General features: G+C 28.5%; 1 protein-coding gene across 2 annotated transcripts in view; it reads left to right on the top strand.

Moving 5' to 3' along the window:
* Nucleotides 1–22,268, top strand: part of LOC107445514 (nuclear pore complex protein Nup98-Nup96) — a 70,354-nt gene that overhangs the window by 19,566 nt on the left and 28,520 nt on the right. For both annotated transcript variants that reach the window (XM_043045762.3, XM_087168637.1), the window contains exons 10-22: nt 744–918; nt 2,729–2,971; nt 5,040–5,109; nt 6,238–6,340; nt 7,973–8,116; nt 9,549–9,802; nt 11,368–11,469; nt 12,410–12,762; nt 14,048–14,187; nt 14,447–14,560; nt 17,755–17,850; nt 20,282–20,411; nt 21,221–21,346. In XM_043045762.3, coding sequence (XP_042901696.3) covers nt 744–918; nt 2,729–2,971; nt 5,040–5,109; nt 6,238–6,340; nt 7,973–8,116; nt 9,549–9,802; nt 11,368–11,469; nt 12,410–12,762; nt 14,048–14,187; nt 14,447–14,560; nt 17,755–17,850; nt 20,282–20,411; nt 21,221–21,346 — 2,050 coding nt within the window. The remainder of the gene's footprint in view (nt 1–743; nt 919–2,728; nt 2,972–5,039; nt 5,110–6,237; nt 6,341–7,972; nt 8,117–9,548; nt 9,803–11,367; nt 11,470–12,409; nt 12,763–14,047; nt 14,188–14,446; nt 14,561–17,754; nt 17,851–20,281; nt 20,412–21,220; nt 21,347–22,268) is intronic.

Raw genomic sequence — 22,268 nt, forward strand, 5'->3', positions numbered from 1 at the left:
ATTTAAAAAATATTTTGCATGTTGTCTAATATTATATTAAATGTTTATTTTTTCAATACACTTTATGAATCATGCTATTTATGTGCTGTTAAAAGAAACTGCTTTCAGGCTTTGGAGTTATGCTTTATATGAATAATAGTATGTGTTTTAATTAAATTAATACTTTGTTTGGGCTCTTTTTCCCCTCCAAAGTCAGTTTTTTAGAGCAAAGTCTGATTTAGTTCTCTTCATAATGTTTTAACCCACTTGGTCCTCTCTTTATTGATATGAAACAATTTTAAAAAAATGTTTAAATTACATTAAAGTTTCAATGCATGCTAACTTTGTACGTCAATCATTAATTTAATAAGCATTAATTGGTCAAAATGAATTGATGGGTCATGCTAAATAGTTTTGGCAATTATTTTGTCACTACATATATTCTTGTGCAAGTTATTAAAACCTTTATTTTAATTATTTAATTACAGAGATAGGGAAATTACTATTGAATCGTATCTCCAAATTGAGGGCGGAACATTTTCTAAACATATGGTCTTCTGAAGTTCTCTATTTTAGCTCAAATTCTCTATCCTTCCCATTTTTAACTACAAATGATCCTCTTTTCCCCTTTTCTCTGGCTAAAATATGTAGGGGGCCTGAAGATATGCTATCTTTTTTTTTGTTCTTTTTCAATCAAAACAATTTTATTAATATTTTTTGCCTAAATTACCATTATATTCATACAATAAATTTTTTTTTTACAGGGTGGTCTATTTGGTGCTAAACCAACTGGATTTGGAACAACAAATACCACTACTACAAATACTTTCAGCTTTGGAACTCCAAATAATATGACTGGAGGTGGATTATTTGGACAAAAATCTACTGCACCTGCTTTTGGCTCCACAGGATTTGGTGGAAATCAAACATCTTCATTTGGTATGAAACATTGTTTTTTAATTTTATAGTTTTTCTGCAGGCAAAGGAGTGTATTCAAATTTAAAGTTTATATTAATCATGTTATTTTATTTTGATTTTAAGCTTTTAATTTCATAATTCTTGAAAGGATACTTTCTATTATGATGTTTAAAAATGAGCTTATCAAAAGACAGCTAATAATTAAAGATAATATATTTCATTTATATTTTAGTAAACTAAACTCTATTAAATGAAAGCTTTATTTACAATAAATTGCTATAACTTCAAACTGATAAAAGAATTTAGACCCATGAAGTTGTGTAAACATGATATTTTTAAATGTTACTAATTTAATGTTGAAAATATGTTCTAAAAATTCCATTATTTATAAGTTATATAAAATACTGAATTATGAGAATTTTCATAAGAAAATAACAAAAAAGTTAAAAAAATATTGTGCCATAATGAAAACGCCAATAAAAAATTAAGCATTTAAAAAAAAAAAAAACTAAAATCACTAAGTAGAAGAAAACGCAATTATCAGAAACAAATCCACCCTCTTTAATCCAAATCTATTTATTTTATTTTTCACCAAGAGATTAGTAACTGTATGGTAAATAATGTAATTCATAGAAATTTAAATAGGCACTAATCAAAACACAATCCTAATTTCTCCAATTTTATATTATTGATAATTTAACATAATTATTTGCCTCATTTGCTCCCTTTGAGCTGTCTAAGATAAAAATTTTGTCATTTATTTCTTAAATAAAAATTACATTTAATTTGTGATATCCCTGTTTTTTTTTTTTTTTTTGTTTTTTTTCCAAACAAAACTGTTGGATTAAAAAAAAAAGTTTCATATTTTATTAAAAACACTTTATATAATATTGAAGATAACAGGATGGCTTCAATCAAAATTCTTTTTTAAATGTGCGTTTCATATTTTAATATTTGTTTAAAAATGCAAGAAACTTAAAAATGTAACAATATATTATGTATTAATTTAAAATAATATTCATGTTTACTTATTACTTTGGCAATAAGAAATAATAAAAAAGTGACAGCTTATAACAAAGTCACTGGTTACAATCAGAAATCAAAGTTTCTACATTAATCTCAAGTAGAAACTGATTTCGACCACATGGTATTTTCCAATCCTCATCACATAAATTTAACTCTGGCAAACTGAAAAATATTGACAAACAAACAACATGCAAATTTAGTATTTTATTCCATCATGGAAGTTAAGAACAATTGTCAATACATTCAGCTTACAAATAATCAGAGCACTTGATACAGAAAGTGAATATTTCTTGTATATTCTTCATTAGATGTAGTCTAGAGCAGGGGTCGGCAACCTGTTTGTCCTCAAGGGCGCAATACTAAATTTGAAAATCACCGAGGGCGCATATTTTACAGATAATCATGCACAATCCTAAACTCAACTGACTACTTGCTGTATATCGCCGTTTGACAAGAGTTAAGTAAATCGCTCTTACTATCATACATTTACATTAGTCCAGCGAGGGCGCATTAAAAATCGATCGGGGGCGCCGCGTTGCCTACCCCTGGTCTAGAGGAAGTATCCAAGTTTTATATTATTTCAATGCTATCCATTTACAAGAAAAGTCTTTCTTTTTATTCTTATCTCCATGACTGAATCACTTTAGAATGTCCATTAGCTGATTTTTTCTTTAAAAATTATAGTAAACAATTAGCGTTATTTTCATGAGTCACTATCTTTTACATTTATAAAGCAATTAGTTAGCTATTTAAAAGCTATGATAATTATTTATTTAAGGTTATCTTATTTACTGCTCTATAATAGGGTCATTTGGTGCTACTCAAGCAACAGGAACTAATTTGTTTGGTCAAAACAAACCTGCTGCAACACCGTTTACAGGTAATTTATTTGGTGCTGGACTTGGAACTGGAGCTTTTGGGAGTACACCATCGAACTTCTCCATGGGCGCCTTAGGAACTAACACTGGTACTTCCCTATTTGGGGGCACTACAGCAAATAAAGCTCCTGGAAGTTTTGGTTTTGGAAATACAAATCCTTCTACATTTAGTATGTATTGTTTTCATATTATTCATTTTGAAAATATATATATATAGGGTGTCCAAAAGTTCTCATACAGTACGAGGGGGTTATTGAAATTAAGTTTCTCTTGGTGACTATGGACTGAGCTGTGTATGAAATACAAAATATATGAGATATTAAAAATAGACATAACTTTATTTTACCACCACGTAATTACCGAGTATGTTGAAACATTTGTCATACCATTTTTATGCTACAAAAAGCTCACCAGGAAAAAAAGTCAGGTCTCTGCATATGGAAGAAGTGTTGAACTTAATGGCTTGAATGACTTTGGCATTGCTTTCAAAGCGACGTCAGCCAAAATACTTCAAAGTCTGGAACAGATGGAAGTTACTGGTACAAGGTTAGGGCTCTATGGCGCTTGATCAGGCACCCTCTCCGAACTAAGAGCTGCAATCTGATTTAATGCTGCTTGTTTTTTTCTCTTAATGTCATCCAACAACAAAATGCCAGGTCGCTTTTTCCAAATAGCCTCCTTCAATTTTGACGCTATGTAACAATACAGCATAGCATTGATGGTTCCAACCTCTAAAAAATACAGTAATGCAGTAACAATACTCTAAGACCAGATTGAGGCTCATCTCAGCTTTATCCAGGTACTGCAGCAGCGCCATCTATTTGATTATGCGTGGCTCCCCCAGGTCAGGGAGAACAGATAAAACTTGGAATTGTCAGGGAATTTTATTTTGACTCTATGAAACAAGGAATAGTTGCATTTTTTTTTTACGAAAATCTGGTTCATACCTACATTATGCCTCTAAAATAACCAGTCATAATTGTCTGTAACAGTAATCAGTTATTAAGTTTCGAATTAAATAATTCTAACATTTATTACAATTATTTGTTGTAAAAATTTAACCTTTTAGTGAAAATAAATAAATAAAATCAGTTTTCTACAGAAAAATTGCATGGTATAGATAAAATATCTTTATTTGCATTGAAATTCTCCTAAAATGCCTGGAAAGTCAGATATTTTTTTCTTGAATTTAAGTGGGAACCCTCTCGTGGTTGCATGATTCCCTATGTTGTATGGGCGTCTTTCACGTCCAACTGCTGTCTTGTTTACTCCATTGATGTTTTTTTTTTCTGGGGAAATCTAGAGAGGCTACTTATTTTTTGACTTTTTTACTATTGTAACATACATTTTAAACAAAAATTTTAGTTTAAAATAATTTAGTAAGTATTCAACTTTTTGAAATATTAAAAACATGCAACTGAATATTTGTGAAATAGATATTGGATATTGTTATGCAACTGGATATTTGTGAAATAGAAGAAAATTTAAAATTACAAAAATGCCTGAAATATTGCTTGCAATGAGAAAGAAGAGGAATTAACCCATGGCACACTTCAGGTGAATTAGACTTTGGTGATGGGAAACTTTTAATTTTGAGATAACCCTATCTATATAATCTTCAAAATGATCAATTGTTTTTTTATTTTATTTCCAATGAGCTGCACAATCGGTCTTGCCGATGAGCAGACCTAGTGCGTTCTCCAGAGGTGGTATCCACTCTTTCAGGACCACCACGATGGGTGAGATACCGTTGGTCATGTTAATTTGGACGTCTAGTTTCTGCCACACCAGATGGCAGCACCGAGACTCTATTTGGATGCTAAAGTGCACTAGGAATTTAATTTTGCTGGAAATGCCAAGAGCCAATAAGGCACTCCAGGGATCTTTTACATGCCGCATAATCATACGACATGGCCGCTGAGGATTTTCTGCATTCCGAAAATCCGGTGTCTGGGCCGGGGATCGAACCCGCAGACTTGGGCTCAGAAGGCCACCGACTAACCAACTGCGCCACCCAGCCACGATGATCAATTGTAGTTGGTATCAATTCCAGACATACTACACAATAGAAAATGGTGCCCAGATTTTGTCTTTCACAACAGTTTGGGAAGTTTTCTAAAGTGGTAAATGATGTAAAGTATGTCTAATTAATTTTTTTAATGATTTATTTGTTCTGGTTTGTTTTAATTTAAGAATACTTTATAGCGGTTCATTTTTTATTTATTTTTATTTTTTTAGGTTTTGGTGGAAATAATGCCAATGCATCAAGTTTTAATTTTGGAGGAGCGTCGTCCCAACTGCCATCTACGTGAGTTATATAAGCTACCTTTTTTGTTCATTCTATAATTTGAATGTTTCCATTCCATTCTAAACTGAATCTAAGAAAAATCGTAATTTATTTGTTATTAGTTTAAAACAAGCATTAGTTTTCTTGTTTGAAAGGTTTTTAATATAAAAATCATTGTAATCAAATGTTTAATACCTTAAATGCTTAATAATTTTCTTTGATATTAAAACCTTCATGTAAAAATGTTGCTAATTATAAAATTTTTTTATACAGCTTATTTATATGACATTAGCTTGAAAGTAGTTGCAAAATTTGTTATAATACATTTCAATCAACCATGAAGGTGTTTTGCACACAAATGAAAAATTCTAAAAAAAAGTAATTTTTAATTTACTTTTTATTTGTTTTAAAATTATAGATAAACTTTTAAATTGTAAATTGAGTTTTCTTTTTATGAAAAAAAAGGAGGAAATATTCAAAAAGTTTTTTGCATTGAGAATTATAGATTTCAACAGTATTTTTCTATTGTGTCCAGTATCCTTGTTCAGTGATACTGGACATCTGTTTGGTTGAAGTGATCCACTGGGACTGGACATCTGATTTCGATCGAACAGGTCCCCTGTTTAGTTCCATTGGACAGATTTCATTGACATACTTAAAGATTTATTTTCCAATTTTTTTTGGTGTAGTATATTAAATTAAAATATAATTTACACTTTTGTTAAGGTATTTTTATTATCTCTAAAAAGTGAGTAGACTGTAATGGGTTAAAATATGTATATTTCCTAATTTAAAATTTCTTTATCTGTTTATTTTATACTTTTGAGGGCATTTAGCTTATTTGTTTAGCTTTCTTGATGTCTTCATATTTAAATGCACTTCTTATTTTCTGTCTTCTTATTTTCGATTTGAGTATTGTTGCAGGTCTAGTACCACATTGTTAGCAGTTAAAAAAATCTATAGGTTAAACATTAGTTAGTTTTCCTTTATGTTTATCAACCTTTTTTTCATTTTCTTGAATTTATTTTCTTTTTCATATTAATTATTTATCACATTAATATTTTCTTTTTCATTATTTCAAAATTAGAATTTTGAATGACTTATTTTTTCCATTTGCTAATTCATATTTATATATTTTTTCTTTTACAGTGATCCTAATAATTCTATGGCACTTCAGCAAATTCAACAGCAAATTTTAGCAATGGCATCGAATCCTTTTGGTGATAATCCCTTATTCAGAATTCCTATAAAGGTATTTTATCCACATTTCTTGTGTGGATTCTAATTTTTTTTTCGAATCACTAATGATATATTTTACCACAAAATATTTTATAGTAGAAACAACATATAAGATTCATTTACTAATATGACAAAAAGATTACAATTATTTGACCACATTATAATTAATATTCAGCTTATAGGAAGAACCATCAAAATGTTTGTATGTAGTTGTTTCTTTATATAGTTGCATGCCTGCCAAGTCTCCTGTTTTTTTAATGAGGACTCTCGTACTTTATGACTATCTTCCGTTTATCCGTATTTTCTCCTGTTTCTCTTTTCTTAAAATAGCTTTAAAAAAAAACTTTTTTAGTGATAAATATTCGCTATTGGCAATAATACTTCTCTTATTCCTCAATGGATGGTTCTATTGCCAGTACTGCAGTTCAATTGCTGCCACGCCAATCAAACCGTATGTAGTGAAACTACTGTTGTGAGTCATTCATTCAGTGAATAGTTTTTTCTCCGATAACGAACTTCATTATTGACCTACAGGAGTGCAGCAATAACTTCGTTTGTTTGCATTGCATTTTTGAGGATCGACAAAATAAACATGTAACTGTTTTCAGAATCATTTATTGTGGATGTCAATTGGGCAACTGGAAAATGAACTGTATTAAAAAAAAAAAAAAAAAAAACAGTTCGAAATTATAGCGGATGTTATATTAGGTATCCTATGCATTCTGCATAGCAACACAGAGCGTGATAGAATTTTCTTTAAAGTTAAAAAAATTCGTTTAAATTTCGCTCGTTACTTTCAAATGAAAAGCTTGAAAGTTTGCTTTTGATAAAAAGTTTTTTCTCTACTAACTGTTATGAACAAAACTTTGATAAAAATTTTCTATGCAAAGCCAAATCTGCTACAATTCAAAATATGAATATGTAAAAAATTCTGTAAAATAAAGCTAATTACGTAAATTATAAAAATTATTTTGATTTTGAGCATTCATAGTGTAAATAATTTTGAACAATGGTTTAAAAAATCTTTTATAGATTACGATTTATTTACCTATATTTTTCTTCTCTAAGTGTAAGTGCTTATATTTCCAATTATGAATTTCTCTTTTCGACTTGCATAATCATGCTTCAAATCATGCATGTATCAAAACTGTACATGTTGCCCAAAAAATGTCGCTAGTAAAATCTCTGTTATTTTATTTCTCCAATGTTACAAGGCATTAAGTTGCATTTATTTATGTAACTAGTTTACAAGCAGTATTGTTTCTTAATTTATGATATTGAAGAAAAAAAAAATTCATCATAAAATTATCAAAACAACTGACTATATCAGTAATATCAGAACAACTTAATTTGGCATGGAAACAGATATATTTGAGTAATATTACTATAGAAAAGTTAAATGAATAATTTTATAATTTTTTATTTATGCAGAAATACTATTATGCATGTAATGGTTAATCTACTTTGTGAATATTTTCTTTATGAAGCACTATCTATGTATCTCTATTTTATTTACTTCTTTCCAAATTTATTATTTTATAAGTTTATATATATATATTTATTAATTATTACACAACATACATTTAAAATATTATGTTTGTGTTGTGAGAAATATCATTTTCTGATAATATGTTCACTTTTTTAGGATTCATCTCGAGAAATAGAAGTACTGAAGCCTACAAATCCATCTGCACAAAAAGCTTTATTAAATGATAGTCATTATAAAGTTGATTTACTGCCAACTGCTAAAATAAAGCCTAAACCTTGGGCACCTGTTCCATCAGGAAAAGTAAGTTTCTAATCTTGCTAGGTATCTAGGGTAAAAACTTTTGTAATTAAATGTTTTAAAATTCCTTTTAAGTACTCATTGTTGACATGATATTAAACAAAGAAAAATTGCAGTGAATTGTAAGTTTGAATTGTGTTATGCACATTGAATTCAAATACAGAATTCTGAAAGTATCTTATTTCTTGCTAGTATCATGCTAGTTTTATTTATGTATGGTATTTCTCCAATCTGCATCTAAATGCTTATTTGACACATTCGATTTAAATTTCACACCTTAAATTTGAAATGATTTCTATTATTTTTTGGTATCACCTTGAATTAATCATATAGTAGATTATTGTTTTTATGATATTTCTCCGCTAATGTATATTCATCCTCATCTCTAAATGAATATTCTGAGGGCTTAGGTTATGAGGTCAGATTCTGTGTATCCTGTCTCCCATGCTAACTTGTGGAGAATTATGTTCCCTATATATTAAGGCATTAATTTATATTTTAAAATAATTTGTTTCATTTTATCTGTCAAATTTTATATAGATTAGTTACAAACTTTAAATTTTTTAGGCTTTAAATATTTTTTTAACTTGCTCAAATTCTGCAATAGTACCTATAGTGGTCTTGGGAAAATTTTAAAAGCTATTGAGATCATAAATAAAATTTGGTAAATTATCTCCATTAAATACATTTATATGAATAAAAAAAGATTTTTTAAATATTAAGGATACAGAACCTGTGGCTCAGGTGTCCAGTTTGGCTCTAGAATAATAAATGATCGGCCTTCTGACTACCAACTATAAATTAATTGCAAAAACTGTATAAGTAGCATAAAAAAATTATGGCTTTTCAAATTGATTGTTATAAATTTCGAAAAAAAAAACTTTAATTAAAAATCCATAATGTAGTGGTTATAACTCAAGGTGTCAAGATTTTTTTTTTTTAACATATTGATCTTTTCAGGAAAGTTTATTTCAACGAAAACATGTTCAAATATTTATTTAAAAATTATAGAAGTTCAAAGTAATTTATTTAGTGTAAGACTTTAATGTTTTTTGCTTTAAAAATATTTTACATGTACTTTGGCTTCTATTTTTTATGCCAAATTGATGTTCTTCTTATACTAAGGAATAATTGAATATTTATCAATTGATATAAAAGAGTTTTTGCAACCTACTTTAAACGAAATGTTTTCTACATTAGCTTTTCTTTGAAAAAGACTCCTAAGATAGCAACTTAATAAATAGAGAACTAATATTCATATAATTCTTCATAGGTTAACACCAGAGACAGGGAAAATAGAATTCCATTGTAAAGTAATATTTAAAAATTTTAATGCTTTTTTTTGGAACTAAAATGCATTTAAATTTGTGTTAAGCCAAATTTCTTCATTCATTACTTTTTAGATGCATGTTTTCATTATATTTCTATCTTTAAGGTATTTTTGTTTGATGGTCTGGAAGATGAAGAACCTAGTCTTGGATCTGTTGCTTTTGTACCCAAAAGAAGCATAAAGAAATTAGTATTGAAGAATATTGGGAATTCTGATTCCAGCCTTACTTTGACTTCAGATGTATCAACGAGTCAACCAACTCGAATTGATGTCTCAATCTCCCTCAAAAGTCCTCAAAATATCACTGATAAAAGTCATGGGGATCAAAATGCACCATTGACAACCAATGTCTCTGATAGGTAATTTTCCACTTCTTTATTGCTAGTTCTTAGCCTCTCTCTCAACCATAAAATTACATAAAAAAATAAATAAAATAAAAAACTACTGAAAAGTAAATTTTTTTAATACCTTATTTTGATACTTTTTTTCAATTTACAAACAGATTGTCCTTTATGTTTATCAACCAATTTTGTTTCTTGTGTAGTGAAAATATTCATTCCAATAGCTTTATAACTTGAACTCTCTTCTGAAATTTAATCTATTTGAGTTTTTTTTTTCAATTAAAAGGGAAAAAAAGTGTAGAATATCTAATCTGATCCTTTTCTTCAGTTGTTAAATTATTGAGAAATCATTTAACTTCTTTAATAATTTGTTTTTATCTTTGTTTTTACAATTATGTACTTGTCATTGTGAAAAAAATGTAATTTGTAGAATACTAAATAAATATATAATTTTGCATTTTAATCCTATTGCAAGCATTAGATATTTCTATGTCAAAATAGTCCCACTGAGAAACCATAGCATCCTTTTTATTTCTTATACGCAAACTGGTTTCTCTATTTATTTAATGCATCATATTCTGTCTTTCATTTAAATGCAAAAATTCACAAAAAGTACACTTTTTTATATGCACGGCAATTTTTGAGTTGAGTTAATAACCAAATTTGAATATAAAATCTGCATAGCTAAGAAAGAAATGGATTTGGTAAAAAAAATCATGTGATAGGGCTTTTTTTTGGAGATATGTTACATGTAGAATGTTACTCTATTGAACTTCATTTTTATAGTTTTATTTTTCAGTTTCCTTTTTAAGGTTTGCATTTTTGGGAACGGTTCTTAAGTGCACTGATTTTCTTTTCTTTCTAGATTTTATTTAAAGTTAGACCTTAAAGTTTATAATAAATTAAAAGTAAGGTGATTTAATTCATCATATTGTGTTGCTGTCTACTAGTGTATCTAATAACTTTGAATTGATTTAACTTTTGACTTCTAATAAGTATGCAACGGTGCTTTAAAAATGTGAAAGTTACAAAAACATACCTACTAAGTCTCCTGTTTTTTAACAAAGACTCTTGTACTTTACGATTATCTCCTGTTTACCTGTATTTTCTCGAATTTCTCTGTATTTGTTGAAGAAATTAAAAAAAAAAAAAAAAATATTGGTGATAGAATATCCGCTAAGGGCAAAAATACTTCTTATTCCTTAACAGATGGTGCTATTGCCAGTACTGCAGTATGTTGAGTTATTATAGTAATTATGAATAATGGTTTTAAAAAATCTTCTTTAGATTTAGATTTATATACATATTTTTTACTTCACTAAATGTAAGTGCTTATATTATTTTCTATTTTGAATTTTTCTTTGACTTCTGATTATGCAGGATGTATCAAAACTTTACTTGTAGCCTAAAAATGCTGCTAGTAAAATCGCAGTTATTTTATTCATACCTTTATGTTCTAAATGAAAAAGGGAAGCAGATTTCTACTTAAATGACCTTTTTGAAAAAATAATATGAAGTTTTTTATACATGATGACTTAATGCTCTTATATAAGTGATCTTATTTCTCGCATTTAAATCTTTAGAGAAAACAACACAGCAGAAAGAAGACTGCTAAGTGGAGGAGAATCGCCTTCTTTAGAAATCACACGAGAAATTCTTTCTTCTAAGCCAGATCTAGTTCCAAAGTAAGTTTAATAACTAATTTAATTTATTTTAGATTTTATTTATTATAAATGTAAGTGTGAACTTAAAAAATATTAGTGTTTATTCATGGGAACTGACAAAAGATGTTTTTTATATTATTTTTCTCATATTTATCTTTATACATAGCTGCCAACTCTACTGGTTTTTTCATTAGACTACTGGATTTTGCCAGTTTCTCCTGGTTTACTGGTTTAATTAAAATTCTTCTAGTTTTTGTACAGATTAGAAAATTCCCTAAAATAGTTAGTTTCCTAAAAAGATTCCTATTGAAATAGAATTTTTGTACAGATTATTGCTTGCTTGAATATTTAAATAAGTGTTACTAATACACGATGAAGCGAGCCTCATTTATAAAAATCAGTAAACTTTTTTTGTTCTAAAATGATATGTTTACTTCTAATCAGAATTCCCTTTTTAAATTAAGAAATCTTTTTGATTAATTTTGAATTAAAGGCCTATTACTGCTCAAAATTTTGAGTAAGCATCATACATAACATTTCGAGATCATTTAATGTTAATCATAACTGTAAAATATTGCAGTTTTTCTATTTTGATGACTATAAAAGTCCCTAAAATTCCCTATGTGTAAAATATTTCGTACATTTTGAGATATTTTTTATGTTATTTCGTTAAATCTACTGGATTTTTTCCTCTCTATGTTTGCAGCTATGTTTATACTATAAATTTTTTCTTTCAATTTTACTTTCAAAGTTTTTACAATTTTAAAATGCAAGATACACATAATTTTAAAGTATGACATCAGTGTTTTTAAATTTTTGACTTTTATTTCTGGATTTTAAATCAATGGAATTTTTTATATGATTAAAATTCAGATTTATACTTTTCCTTGCTAGATTAGGCTTATAAACTATTTATAATTTAATTTTAAATTTTAGTTACTGATTCTCTATTTCTATTCAGTCTAGGTTCTAGTTTTAATGATAGTATTGCTGCTTTGCACACAAACAAGCAAAGATTCACTGGACAAACCATCAATGTGTGGAATGATTCTGCTGATGACAGTAGAAATTATTCGCTGGATGAATCATTAAATACAACTTCCAATGTGGATGAGGAATCGAATGTGAATTCTGCTGGGATAAAGCTAACGAAATCAGGATACTACACATTACCTTCAATGGAGGAAATATCATCATTGTTTGATGAAAATAAAAGGTGTTTCGTAAATAACTTCACGGTTGGCAGAAAAGGATATGGAAAAGTGATGTTTCCTGGTGTTACAAATGTTGCTGATTTAAACCTGGATGAAATAGGTAAGTTTGTATGTTTTAGTGTATATATATATCAGTGTTTTCACTACAGCGCGAGAACGCGAGAATCTCACATATTTTTTTCTTTTCTCGCATTAAAAAATTATTACTGCGAGAAATTCGCGCATTCTATAAATCAATTTCAAAATTCGCGAATTTCTCGCATTTTGGAAGAAGCTTCGAATTACGCTATTTAGAATAAAATCCGTTTCACTTTTCTTCCTGGATCTCTCATTATATTCTCTATATATTGCTCCGTTATCTAGCTTCCCTATTTACCAGTATTGTTCAGAACCTTTTCGAACAACAGAACACAACCGAACCACGGAACCCCTTTCAGAACACATTTCTCTGCAACCACGTGTTTACCGTAGGTAAGGTTTTTTCATGTAAGACGTTCAAATTTTTTATGCACTAATGTAAGATGGACAAATACCTAGTAAAGGCAAAATCTTCTATGATGATGCAGCAAGAATATCCAATGCTTTAAAAAATAGAAGACATTAAAAATGTATTATAATTAAAGAAATTATTTTTTTTTCAAGTCTATTTGTGTTTTTTAAGTTTTTGGAAATCTCACTTAACTTTCTGAAATCTCACCCTGTTTTTGAGAAAGGGTGAGAAATTCTCACCCATTTTTTTTCTATGATGAAAACACTGATATATGTATATGTATATTATTATTATTTAAATTTGTTTTTAAAAAAGTTTTTTTTTCTACACCCTGTAAGAAAGGTTTATAGATTAAAAAAAGAAGAAAAATCTTACATATATAGTTGATTTAGAAATAGCATTTATATCATCTTATGATGGAGATGATATACCTTGTTGACACCTTGGTTTTTGCTATTTCTAAAAAAATTCAAATACTAGAATGTTGTTGTTACTAGGCACAAATATACTTGATTGTTAATATGTAGTTTGAAAAAAAAAGAGAAAATTAAAGCTTGTAAAAAATTATATAGAAAGCAAAAATGAGCCAGTATGTATACCAATACCTCAGTTATACAGCAGCATCTAATATGCACTTATGATGTACATTTAGATTAATTATCTTAGTAATTATTAATACCAATGGTATTACTGATATTACACATTAATTTTTTCCCGTAACTTTGCAAAGTTCTTACTTAAGCCATTTTTCTTTTCATTTCTGATTTTTTTTTACCTAAGAATTCATTGTTTTGAAGCTAAATAAATTTTTTGTATAGTTATGTCAGAATAGCAAGACAGCTTAAAAAACAACTGAGAAACATTAGCTTATTTGTTCTTTTGTATTTTATTACAGTGTGCTTTCAAAAGAAAGAAATTACAGTTTATCCTGATGATGATAAGAAGCCACCTGTTGGAGAAGAATTAAATAAAAGGGCAGAAGTTACACTTGATGGTGTTTGGCCTATTGACAAGACAACTCACACATTAATCAAGGTATTTTTTTTTAAATATGTCATTATACTTGTCTGGTAAGACGCACAGACGATTAGAAACTGAAAGTGATTGTGCATTTACCACTATTACAAATGTTCATTTGTACCACTATCAGTAACAAGTGGAATAAATTTCACCAATTTCTGACAATTTCTTCACAGTGTTACAACTTTCACAAACATTAGTGTATATAGTTTGTTTCTAATGTGATGTTTATTTGATTGTTATTATTAAACATAAAATGAAATTTCTATTTTAGGATTCTGATAGACTTGAGAAGATGGGTTATAAAGAAAAGATTAGAAATTCTACAACAAAATTGGGAGCTAAATTCATTGATTACATCCCTGATACTGGTTCTTGGATCTTTGAGGTAAATTTTTTTGATGTACTTGAATATATTTTTTGATATTTTATGTTTTTAAGTATTTTCTAAATGTATTTTGAAATACTTATGAATAGTTAAAGCCAGCTCATGAAATTTTCACTTGTCAGCTCTCCACTGATGACCAGATATTTGGGGCTGATGATAGGTTTTGTCTTGTAAAATGTTGTGTTTAAATCAAACTACTATCTATATTTGTCTCCAGAGTTAGCATTTATGTGCAAAATCTGGGAACGACGAATCTGTGAGAAAACAGGACTAGAAATGAACATTTCTGACATTTTTCTTATTTTTATAATCTGTGGATTTTGAAACCTTATGACATCCTTATTTTACATAAATATTATTATTGCAATTAATATGTTGAAATTTTTCAACATCCTTTTATGGTTTTGGTCATTAAAAAGTTCCTTATTCTACAATAATTAACACTTTAAAAAAAAATTTTTTTGTCAAACTAGAGGGAACAAAATATTTTTGCCTAGCTAGTTTCTTTGGAACTAAAATTATATACCTTGGTTTAAGCATGAGATTAAATGGCACTATCCATTTTGGAAGCATGAAATTCATTTAAAAAAAAAAGAAAAAATATGACTTGGTTTACACTACCGGTCAAAAGTTTGTGAAAATTTTGAAATCTACAAAGAAAAGGTCTAAATTCAAATGTTTATAGAACTGCGAAAAATCATTCAAATTGCATGAGAATTTGATATGTTCTAAAGTGAACCCTCTACATTTAGTTACATATGATCAAATTGCAATACTTTGATTTTTGCAAACTGAATCCAGCTTTTCATCACGGATTGTTTTTATGGTGAAAAAATTTCTAAAGTTTGAACACTTGTCAAACTCGCAAAAATTATTTTCCCTACTTTCTGCTAATAGAAAATAGTTATTTGAACCGTTATATGTAAGCCCTCAAACTTTTAGATCGATTCGTTTTTTTTTTTTTGACGAAGTTATAGAATTTTGAAAAACATGTGTACTTTTCTCGATTTTTGAGCATTCCACATATGCGGTCTTTTGGTCTATACATCTTCTACCAAAGAGCTTTTTAATTTTAATGTTTTCTATATTTTCAAATAATTAATATTTATTTTAAAACAAATACTTTTATTCATTATTGTAATTATTATTGTTTATATTTATTGCTTTTATGTATTAGTTTTGTTGTGATATTTTTACTTTACTTAAATTAAAATAAAAAGTTATAACAATAATTACATAAACAATTCTGAAAAAATAATAACAATAGTATTAAAAACTTTCATTTTAACTAAACTATTTTATTTACAACAGGTCAAATATTTAACATATTCTTATTCGTATTTTGTAATTAAATAAATTAACATTTAAATCTTAGATTCCTCGAACCATCCACCTTTTGCTTTTATTATATCCTTACATATGCGTGACTTTTGTTCTAACCATCCATTAATCACTTCAAGTGATATAGAGTTCCATTTCTGTTGTAAAATGTTCCATAACTGATTTCGATTTGAAATATCAGAGCATCGTTTGCAAGAACAAACAAATTTTCGATGAAATGTGACAATCCTGAGATATTGTTTTAATTATATTCATAATAAATTCTTTGTAATAACAATAATTACAATAATGAATAAGAATATTTGTTTTATAATCAATATTAATTATTTGAAAATATAGAAAGCAGTAAAATTAAAAAGTTCTTTGGTAGAAGATGTATAGACCAAAAGACCGCATTTGTGGAATGCTCAAAAATCGAGAAAAATACACATGTTTTTCAAAATTCTATAACTTTGTCAAAAAAAATCAAATCGATCTGAAATTTTGAGGGCTTACAAAGAACGGCTCAAATAACTATTTTCTATTAACAGAAAGTACAAAAATTTTCTTTTGCAAGTTTGGCAAGTGTTCAAACTCAGCAACTTTTTTCACCATAAAAACAACCCATGATGAAAAGCTGGATTCAGTTTGCAAAAAACAAAGTATTGCAATTTGATCATATGTAACTAATTGTAGAGGGTACACTTTAGAACATACCAAATTTTCATGCAATTTGAATGATTTTTCGCAGTTCTATGAACATTTGAACTTAGACCTTTTTTTTGTAGATTTCAAAATTTTCGCAAACTTTTGACCGGTAGTGTATATTACTGTTTGATGGTTTAAATTGCTTAGATAGATTGCATTACCTCTCTATTTTTTTCTAGCATTTACTTCTGGTGCAGAGAGGCCAATTTTGACTCTGGTACAATTAAACTCTTGCTTCAATTTGTCTGAATTCTAACTTATTTTTATATGACAGATTTTTCCTCAAATTTCTTTCATCTATTTTGTTTTCAAATATTTTTTCTTTATTGGAGTTCAAATATCAATATGAAATCCAGGTGTTAGAAAAGACTTGCATTCCTGCCACTTTTTATATATTATGCGTAAAATGTAAACATTTTCAATCATCTCTATGCTATTATATTTCTACCATTTTTCTTTATTTTAAATTATTTTCTCCAAATACTGTGTTAGTCAATTTTTCAAACCCACAAAATTTGACGAAAATCAAATTAGCGCTTTAAATGATAAATTTAGAAATCGTTTTGTTAATAAATTTGATTTAGATATTTTTATTAATATATTTATCATTAGAAAATATTTTTAATCATTTTTATAAGTCTCTAGTTTATACTAGTTTGTTATTGAAAATTTTAATATTTTGTTTTATATTGGTAATAAAATCTAAGATTACTTTACTTGCTGTGTGTTTTCCTCTGTTATGTGTGAGTGTGACCCTCTCGACTAACGGGTATCTGTGATGTGGGTAACGTTGCTTGCCTCTGTGACTTAGGTTCACAGGTGCCCGCTAGGTAGCGTTAAATGAGCAACTCTACCAGCGTATTCGGAGGGGAGGAACGAAAGTTTAGTACCTGCCGTTAGAAAAAATAAGTATTTGTATCGAAGTTTTAGGATTTATATTATATGTTAGCATATTTGTCAGAATCTATATATTTTGAAAATTATTGTATCTATTTGAACTATTTGAGTATATAAAAGGTATTTAAGTTATTTGCTTCGAATGATTTATTTTGCTGTAACTTTCGCTGCAAGATATCACTCGTTGTTTTTAGACTTGGATATTGATAAGATTGCAACTTACCAATTTTTTTTTGTTTGAAAATTTGTCTTATTTGCTTTTTTGGTAGGTTGAACATTTTTCAAAGTATGGATTAGAAGATTCCGATGAAGAAGAGATGGATGTTGTCAAACCAGTCGAAAAAAATGCAGGCACTGAAAATAAAGTAAATACTTAGTAACTAATTTACTCATTAGTGTTTTGTGTATTATGTTTGCATTTCAATAGTTATAATGTTATTGTTCAAAATAAAATCGGTTTGACGGAAAACTATCAGTTGAAAATCAAAAAATAATAATAAATAGTTAATCAAAATAGTTTCTTATTCTCATTTATATTTTTTTATTCATATATTTTAACCTTTTCCTTGTTAAAAATGTTAATATGCTTTTTCATCATTTGTTAACACATCAGTTGGTAATCTTTACTAAATATCATACGATGTTGTAGTTCATTTACGTCGCACTAGAGCTGCACAATGGGCTATTGCCGACAATCTGGGAAACATCCCTGAGGATGATCCGAAGACATGCCATCTCAATTTTGATCCTTTGCAGAGGGGATGGCACCCCCGCTTCGGTAGCCCAACGTCCTGCATGCGAAGTCGAGCACTTTACAGTAGCACAGTTTAACGAGGACCAATACCGCACACCCTCGGTCCCTACGCAGACTGATCCAAGTGGGTCACCCACCCGCACACTGACCGCAGCCAGTGATGCTTGACTTCGGTGATCTGCTGGGAAATGTGTCTTAACGATCAGTCCACTGCGGGACAAATATCATACGAAAAAGAAATCTCTTTTTTATAACAGAAGTTTCAACTTCTTAACCATTTTGAAGTAGTTGATTCTTAAAAATCTCTTAAAGTACTCCCTACAAGAACTGTAGAACTCCTATTTTCCCTATTATCCCTGTTCCCTTTTTTTCCGCTGTTATTTCCTACTTTCACTTTTTTTTTTTAAATTATGTCTTTTCTGCTATTTCTCTTCTGAACATAGTGACAGCCTGTTCTCAAAAGACCTTTGAATAACATCTAAAAAAATGAATCCAAATTTTTTTGGGGGGGTATTTTTTACCTTTTTTCTTTCTATTTTTCTTAGGAGGAAACTGGAATAATGACTCAAGGTCAAATACTGCAACTGCACCTGTTTTTCAATTCCTTTTTTTTAATGGGGTGTGAGGAGGGGGCAGAACATGGTAGAACATAAATTCTTTTTATTATGTCAGTTCTGTGTCTGCTTGCCAATTTATGTTTAACTGGAGTGGAGGAGAAATAAAATTGCTCAGCTTAATAAGATTTCACACATACAGGAGTTTTTTCTTCTGATTTCGATTAATGTTTTAGCAAAATGTTGAAAACCAAGTTAAACACTTCTAGATAGTATTTAATAATCATGTGCCTGAACCATGGCGATTTTGCTGCAGAACGAATGTTTGAGAGTTTTTACAGAAAGATTCTTCCTTTGGGAAGTAAAAAATTTTAAATTTCTTTCCTGCAGAAATTTTTGAGAGAATTTTTTTTCCCCTCAGAATTATATTAAAAAGATTCCTTATTCGAGATCGGAAGGAAATACATGTGATTTTCCTCTTCTCATTTGAGAATAATGAAAAATAAAGAACAATGAAGTAAAAAAATTTGCCTTTCTTCTCTCCAGGAATTTTCGAAAGATTTTTTTCCCATTCAGAATTATATTCAAATGATGTCTTCCTCGTTAGGAGGGACGCATAGGAGAGAGAAGAAATGCTTGCGAGTTTTTTCTTCTCATTTGAGAAAAATGAAAAATCAAGAATAATTTGTTTTTGTTAATAACGAAAAATAGTGAAATAAAAAAGAGTGGATGGTTTTGAATCCTGACGCAGACAACAGCGAAGTGGAAGAAAGCGACTAGGAAGATGAAAACCAAGGAGCCAATCCCTTCGTTCCGAGCGAACATTGTATCGAGTTGGGGAAGAAAAAGAAAACGATTAAGGGGATGGAGCAAAAACCGTTTTTGGACGAATCTCACATTATGTCAATTTATAATTCAGCAGAGTAAGATTCAGATAAGTTTTTTTTTTAAGAAAAGAAACTGCTTGATACTTTTTTTCTCTTCATTTTGCCTTTTTTGCTTATTTTATATTAAGCCTGTATATCCTTTTTATTTCATTAATTTTTTCTCCTTTTTATCTTATTAAACTTATGTTTATTAGTTTATCATTTTTTCTTTTTATGACTATTTTTTAAAAAAATTTTTTTTTTTTTAATTTGGTTTCATAAACAATAAAAAAATGGCGTTTTGTAGCGATTTAGAAAACCAGAGAATTCAGTTATCCGGAATAGCGATTGTCCCGATCATACCAAATAATCAGTTCTCTACTGTGTATATATATCAGTGGGGGGGAAGAGAGAAAAAATTTTTTGACTGATCTAATTCTTTGACTTATATATGGTTATTGCAAAATTTGATTGTCCCTGCAACTACATTTCATGAATCAAAAAAATAAATAAACACTGTAATTTATAAAATTGCATTCTAATTTATTGATATGTATTTTTGTTCAAATATAGAAGCTATGATTTATATTAAAATGTTAATAATTTTTTATTGTTAATTTAGCAGGTTAATGGATTTCAAATACCTGGGTTAGTTAAACAGACTGTACCAAAAACTGTTGGACTATTCTCTGATCAGGACATGGAAATAACGTCTCCTAAGACTCATTCTACACATTTGAACTTCATTAATGGTAATTTTTTTTAACTTTATTTTTAAATATTTTTGCCTTGAGGCTATTTTAAGGGTTTTAAAGGCAGGCAAGAAAAGTTTAGTTTAATTTTTCAAATGTTTTAGAAATTGGGGTGAATTTTTTAATCTTAGTGTGGTATAAAATAAAGTTATATTAATTACCATTTTTTTAGAGAAATTTTTTAAATGATTACTGTAAATTTCAACAGAATTTTACTAAGTCTTAAGCTCAAGTAATCGGAATATCAGAAGTTTGTAATTAAAAAAAAAAAAGAAATCAATGATTAGTTCATTTGAAGATCTGCTGTTTAGTACAAATCAATTGTTGATGAATATCCTCTATGACAACTTCATACTTATGCATACAAAATATGTTTTTCTTGCTGAGGGTTAATTTTATTTCCATTTATGAAAAGCTACAACTTTCTTTTCTTGTAATTAGTGCAAAAAGATCAATAGATTGGTCAGTAGCCACATTTATATTTTGTTCGTTAATTGACATTTAATAAATTTATTCACGATTTAAACTCATACTTTCAAATTGTGTATTTTTTACATTTTTTGTGAAAAAAAGTTGTGTTGCATCTGACACAAAAAAGCTGTTTAAACTTGACATTGTGGATTGATTATTGGTTTATCAAACATTGTTTCTTTTAATTTTTAAAATTTACCTCTGCTTATGAATGCTATATTAATGTATTATTTTAGATTTTATGATATTTAATGTATTTGCGAAGAGTTATTAATGCTTACATAGTTTGCTGATGGAATTAACTTTACTTATATATATTTATACGTTTTTAATTTTAGATAAAAATTTCATACAAGATTTCACAGGTACAGTTAAGCCCATACTTAGTAGTATGGGGGATGCAGTGAAAATTAAAGAAATGAAATCCTCTCTTTTTGAAGAAGGCCTGGATGATAGCATGCTGGGTATGATGACTGTCTGAAATATTTACTTTTTAGACTTTATCAATACAGTTATTTTTATGAAAAAAGTAATTTTCATTATTTTTGTGAAAAAAATATTTTTCATTAATTGCACAGAAAGGAACATGAAAAGTAATATATTTATTACACAATCAATTTAACCTTTCAAGTTGCTCCTGGACGAAATCATTCTGTTCCTATTCTTCTTATACACGCTATTCCTATTAACCCTTAGAGGACTGGTGCCACCATATAAGCAACATGACATTTTTTCTTTCAATATATTTTATTATGGCATTTTATCGATCTTGTTGTTAGTTTTATTTATAATTATTAAAAATTATAACAATATAATAAGTTATTGTTATCTACAATTATAATAAATAAAATTAATTAATTATCCTTGGTGGGGAGTAAACTTGAAATACTTCTGGACTAGTAAGGGTTAAATAATATTATTAAAGGGGTTACTATTTTTTTGATGCGAGATGCCTCCAGCCTATAATTTTAAAATCTAGCCAGGTCCGAAGCTTAGAGGATTAAGAAATGAAGTGCTTATTTTAAAACGAAACAAGTTACCTTACTACAGTCAATGACTTGAATAAAACTGCTTTTAAAAGCTACAGATGGTGTTAATTGAAACTTATTACATGATTGCTTGAATTAGTAAAGCATGATATTTCTGTTTGCAAATTTCCTTTCCTTTGTTCTAGAATATTTGAATGGGATTCCTGCAAGTGACGTATTGTGGGTATCTTTATCCTGATTAGTTGTTAAAATGGGGTATTTGTTTATATTATCAATTGTTCTTTCCTTTCTATTTCGAGTTAGCCTAGCTCATCAAGTGTCAGTTCTGTTAAGTGGCACATTCTATATTGTTTCACAAAGATTTCAGTTTTTTCTTTATATATTTGTTACTTAACAA

Source organism: Parasteatoda tepidariorum, chromosome 7 (assembly GCF_982258835.1).
Source record: "Parasteatoda tepidariorum strain Cologne lab strain chromosome 7, Ptep-v5.0, whole genome shotgun sequence".
Classification (NCBI taxonomy): domain Eukaryota; kingdom Metazoa; phylum Arthropoda; class Arachnida; order Araneae; family Theridiidae; genus Parasteatoda; species Parasteatoda tepidariorum.